General features: G+C 42.8%; 1 protein-coding gene across 1 annotated transcript; it reads right to left on the bottom strand.

Annotated features, from left to right (window-relative positions):
• Window positions 1-1,421: 1,421 nt before the first annotated feature.
• Window positions 1,422-2,627, bottom strand: LOC100015441 (metallothionein-1E-like). The gene is made up of 3 exons (XM_056812333.1): window positions 2,473-2,627; window positions 1,876-1,941; window positions 1,422-1,635 (listed from the first exon to the last, which is right to left on the bottom strand). Exons 1-3 carry the CDS (start codon window positions 2,498-2,500, stop codon window positions 1,541-1,543), a joined length of 189 nt encoding a protein of 62 aa, XP_056668311.1. The 5' UTR covers window positions 2,501-2,627; the 3' UTR covers window positions 1,422-1,540.
• Between the last annotated feature and the right edge of the window lie 3,000 nt (window positions 2,628-5,627).

Raw genomic sequence — 5,627 nt, 5'->3', positions numbered from 1 at the left:
TATTTCTGACAAATCTATACTCATGTCATGGAGATATAAGTCTTGGGAATCTAAGCCTCAAAACTAACTTGGAGGTATTAGCACTGGTAGCTCAGTGGCTAGAGTGCTAGGCCTGGATTCAAGAAGACTCATCTTCCCAAGTTCAAATCTGGTCTCAGACACTCATTAGCTATATGACCCTGGACAAGTCATGTCACCACATTTGCCTCAGTTCCTCATCTGTAAGATGATTTGGAGAAGGAAATGGCAAGCCACTCCTGTATCCTTGCCAAGAAAACCCCAGATGGGGTCACAGAGTCAGACTTAACTAAAACGACTGAACAACAAAAATTTAACAATGTTACTCCTTACCTCTAGCCCACAAACCCAGCCTCTAAGATTATCAAAGAAGACTCTTGATGTCCTTCCTTCTAGTAAGACTAATAAATCTAGCCTTTCTATATTCCTGACCTACAAGTCATTTTCCCTTTCTCAACCCCCCAGAGTAGAGCCACATACTTTATGTGCCTTTGCTGTATGTAGCATTCCAGACATATATGCATCTGGGAAGTATTGTTGATGTATTAAATACTTGATCAGATCAGTTAATGATCAATGTCTAGACAGTTCTAAGGGCAGGAGAATTCCTGAGCCTAAGCCACAAAGGCTTAGCCCTCACCTTGTCAAACCTCATTCCTCTGAAAAGCGCATGTCAGGTGAATTCCCACCTCCTCTGACCTTGTCATCGTCTATTCAACCAATGTTAAGACCTACCTGCTATGTTATGTATTCATTGATCACCTCTCAATCCACAATAAATCCTGGGGTGAGGGGTGCTACTCTTCCTCTTGATTCCTGCAACCTTGGAGTTCTTCCTTCTATCTCTCTATCTTTCCTAGCACCACTCTTGGCCACGTGCTTTCTATCTCGGAATTCTTACTTCCACATGTTCTCTTGTTTCTCATATTTTCCTTTAACTAATTTCCAAAGAAAAATATTATCAGGGGCCAGCGCTGCTCCCCATATCTATTAACTTGTCTGTGTGTCTTCATTTATCACCCATCTTCCTCAGGCTCCTTCCTCCTTCTCAAGCTATATCCCACAAAGGAAAATCTTTATATAACAACCGCTGGACAGATTGTTATACTGTAAATTCTCTCTATGCTTGGTTGTGGATAATCCCTTTAACCTCTCTAGTACTCTTTACTGGACTTTTATTTGCACTAGGGTGATCTTTTAGAGTCCACTTTCCCAGACATAGCCCCACTGACCCATGTGATCAAGTGGTTGTTTTTCTTCTGTTTTACTGAACTTTTAAATGAGGCTAATAAGGATCCTACAAATTACCTCACAGGTTTGTTGAGTTGGAGACAAAAGGGAGATTGTAAGCAGATGTGAATTATCACTCCCCAAATAGACAAAGAGGGCAAGAACTATAAAGATATATATCAAGTTTTTTTTTTATTCATGCTTCATTGAAAAACAGTAGAATACATATCTTTGGTATAGGATAATTCAGGTCTGTACAACTTCTATTTACAGGCAAAGAAAAATGGGAGCATCAGTGGCAACAGCTGCAACTCTCAGTCTGGGGGGCTTTGCAGACACAGCCCTGAGCACACTTGGCACATCCCACTGGGCAACAGGAGCAGCAGCCTGAGAAAGAAAGACAGGAGATGAGTATGAGGAGCCCTGGCATGACAGTCTGACAGGGCTCAGCCCCAGGGATATTTCTGACGATTGATTTCAAAACGAGGATAAGGCTGTCAGGTTCCCAGGTTCCCCACAGGAAAATTTAGAGGGTTTCATACCATGGTCCCCTTTTCCTCCTTATCCCTCCCTTACTCCTCACTCTGAAAACATTCACTTTTATTTTATTTTGTTGTTTACACTTACTTTTCTTGCAGGAGGTACACTGACAAGATTTACATTTGCAGGAGTTTGCACAGGTGCAAGAGCCACCTTGAAAGAAAAAAATGGAAGAGTCAGCAAAGAAATAGGCCGTCTCTGGACAAATAGAGGAGTAGGGGGCAAAAACTTGCCAGATTTGAGATCTTTCCTCAGTTCCCTAGAAAAGTATCTTCTTTCCACCAGAAATCACAAGCCCCAAACTCTCACCTTACCCCATGGTAAAGGGCTGCCACCTTCCTCCCCCCATACCCACTTCCTAAGGGAGCACCTGTCTATAGGGAAGCCCAAAGCCTGTCCTTTGTTCAAAAGAGCACCTTTGGAGTCTACCCTATCCCTGGGGCTGAGACTGTTAAGCATATTTGTGGTTCAGAGCTTTAGTCTCCAGAGCTAAGGAGACAGGATGAAGTTTCCTAGTAGTCTTTCTATAAGTTTTTGAAATAAAACCATCCTCCCTCACTGGGATTCCAACCACTTTTTAACCCCAGCCAACAAACAGTCCAGTCCCCAAACGAAGACTGAGTTGTCTCAGGACGGGCAGAGCATCCCTGACCCATGCGTTTTCCTGAACCCAGCAGTCCTTACCGCTCACGCAGTCACAGTCGGGGTCCATGGCTGGCAGGGAGACGTTAACCTCTCAGTACCCAGAGAAGAAGGAAGGATGGGAGAAAAATGTGGAGGTAAGAATGGTGTCTTCTTTATAGAGAAAGGACCAGGTGAGTGAGTGCAAAGGCCCCGCCCCCTCTCCCTTCCCCTCCCTCCAGTTCTAGGCCAGCCTCCTGCACACAGCCCCAAAGTCTGCGCTGACTCATGGACTCTAACCTCTGGGGGTCTCGGGCGCAGACTTCTCCGAACTCTGGTACTGAGTGCAGATTCTAGGGCTTGGGACACCTGTGGGCCCGTGCGCAGAGCCAGGAGTACGTGCTGCTGGCTTCAAAGCTATCTCCCACACCCTAGCCCAGCCCCTTGTGTCCTGAGGTTATGGGAGCGCCCCCCCCCCCCCCAACTGTCGCCCTTCCTTCTGCTTAAAACCGATAAAACCAGCCTATACTCTCTGCCGGAAGATCGCTGCCCTTTTCTTTAACCGCCACAAACAACCAGATTCTCATCTCTGCCTTCCCCCTCATTAGGGAGGGGGGTATTCTCTGTTCATCTCAGAGATTTTGCAAGATCCCCTCTTTCAGGCCTACTACTAAGAGGTGAGGGTGAAGGACAGTATCTAGAAGCTTCCAGGCAGGCAACATAACGGGAATTCAGACTCAATGTCCTGAATATTCTTTTACGCAGTCCTTGAAATTGAGCAGAGAATGGAATAAGCATTTGTTTGCTTGGGGGTTTTCCACTTTTTTTTTTCCAATTACATAAAACCAAAACATTTTAACATTTCATTTTTTTTGAGTTCCAAATTCTCTACCTCTCTCTCCTTGAGAAAGCAAGCAGATAGATATTTTAAATGTTTAGTCATGCAAGACATTTCCATATTATCCACATTGTAAAAGAAAATACAGACCTTAAAAAACAAGAATAATAAAGTAAAAAAAATGCCTCAATCTGCATACTGACTCCATCCCTTTTTTTTCTGGAGGTGGAGAGCATTTTTCATAAGTCCTTTGGAACTGCCTGAATCATTGTATTGCTAAGAATAGCTGAGTCTTTTGCTGTTAATCAGCTATGATATTGCTGTTTCTGTGTACAATATTTTTCTAGTTCATCTCATTTCATTTTTCATGTCTTCCCAAGTTTTTCTGAAAGTATCTTGCTCATTTCTTTTAGATCAATAGTAGGGAATTTACATTTATATAGCACCTCTATGGGCCAGGTACATGCTAGGCAGTTTACAAATATTATCTCATTTGATCCTCCCAACAACCCTGCAAGGTATTATCCACATCTTATAATTTAGAAAACTGAGACAGAGAGGCTAAATGACTTACCTAGAATTATGCACCCAATAAGTATATGAGCCCAATGGAATTGCTTGTCAACTCTGGGAGAAGGGAGGAAGTGTTATGACAGGGTTTTAGGAGGGTTATAGGGAAGACACATAAAGGATAACATTTAAATAGTAATATTTTATTGGGAATTGAGGAAAGGGTTTTGGGGAGGAGAATGAGGGAGGGAGACCTTATCTTTTAAAACCCTTAATACTGTAACTAATAATTAGCAAACTTATCTGACTATAATACTATTCTAAAGGCCAGTCCACCAAAGACCCAGAAATCTTATGTAAACAAGTCCTGACAGGAGGTTGTTGAGGTTCAGAGTATGATTGAGGTCTTCCTCTATATTCTCTTTAGTCCAACTAAAGGAAGTGGGAAGACTTCTGCTTTCTCTTGATAGTAGATCTGTCAGTCCAAAGTCCAATGGAGTCCAGGAGAGAGAGATAAGATTTGCCTGCTAACTCCAACATCAGCTGGGATTAACTCTCTCTGTGTAACAGCTTCAGAACCTTCACCCTATCAGCTCAGAAAAGATTCTCTGGGGTTCTGTGTCTCATGGCCACATGGACATCCCTGACACTCTTATTCTCTTGCATTAATTCCCATTGCAACAGGAGACAACATGAATCATGAAACCATGTAGAAAATGTTTTAAATATTAAAAAAATAAAAAATAAAGTGTCTGAGGCTGTATTTGAATTCTAGCCTTCCTGACTCCAGGTCCAGTGATCTATCCACTGATGATGATGTTCAGAGCCAGTTGACAAGGGCTGTTCGTTTTCCTGGTTTGTCTTTCATCTTGACTGAAGGGGCTTCTCATCTTTGGTCAGTATCATTCCTTCCCCCCCCCCCCCCCCCATTAATAACAAAACTCTTCTCTCAGTGGTCAGCAATCCCAGCTTGGGGTCACTTTGTTCTGTATGGCTTAGTCCTCTTCTCTTCTGAGAACACCAACATTCCTTCCTTCATTCCATTCATTTAAAATGTACTGAGTATGCACGTGCAAAGCCCTACTATAGAGGACACAGAGAAAATCAGTCATTGCCCTCAAGGAGTTCACAATCTAGTAGAGAGGAGCAGATGCGTTCAGAAATGTACCTTTAAGGTCCCTTCCAATGTTAATATTCTATGTTCTCCTATGGCAGAAAGAAACAATGTGGTGTAGTGGAGAGAGTGCTCTATTTAGCATCTGAAGCCCTCAATTCAATCTGTGTGATCTTTTTTTTTTTTAAACTCTTCTGTCTTAAAATCAATACTGTGTATTGGTTTCAAGGCAGAAGAGTGGTAAGGGCTAGGCAATGGGGGTCAAGTGACTTGCCCAGGGTCACACAGCAAGGAAGTATCTGGGGTCACATTTGAACCCAGGACCTCCTATCTCTAGGCCTGGTGCTCAATCCCCTGGGCCAACCGCCCCCCAACTTGTGTGATCTTTAAGAAACCCTTTAATCTGGGCCTCAGTTTCTACATTGGTAAAATAAGGGCATTGAATTAAATCAAAGATGACCTCTACAGCCCTCTAAATCTATGACCCTAAATTCATGTTAGATAAATGCAAAGTGGGATGAGAACTCAGAGGAGGGTTTCCAGGTTTGGGGATTCAGGGAATGGCGGTTATGGGGAAAAAGTGGATTCACTTTATCCCATTGTACCAACCCAATGAGGAAGTAACAAGATCTGAGTCTGAGTTAATTTCTTACTCTCCGGTTGCTTGTGGAACTTGTTTTATACATTCTGGTCCTGAGTCTTTGATTATATTCTGTACTATTTTCTAAATGCCTGCAGTCATTAAAGCTCATTTTT

This window comes from Monodelphis domestica, chromosome 1 (genome assembly GCF_027887165.1).
Source record: "Monodelphis domestica isolate mMonDom1 chromosome 1, mMonDom1.pri, whole genome shotgun sequence".
Lineage (NCBI taxonomy): Eukaryota > Metazoa > Chordata > Mammalia > Didelphimorphia > Didelphidae > Monodelphis > Monodelphis domestica.
This window is presented reverse-complemented; position numbering and strand designations above follow the sequence as displayed.

Excerpts from the sequence above, each read along its gene's own strand:
- LOC100015441 (XM_056812333.1), bottom strand. The coding sequence starts at position 2,500 with ATGGACCCCGACTGTGACTGCGTGAGCG. Across the intron at positions 1,942-2,472 it reads CGACTGTGACTGCGTGAGCG|GTGGCTCTTGCACCTGTGCA; the intron begins GTAAGGACTGCT and ends TTTTCTTTCAAG. Across the intron at positions 1,636-1,875 it reads GTGTACCTCCTGCAAGAAAA|GCTGCTGCTCCTGTTGCCCA; the intron begins GTAAGTGTAAAC and ends TTTCTTTCTCAG.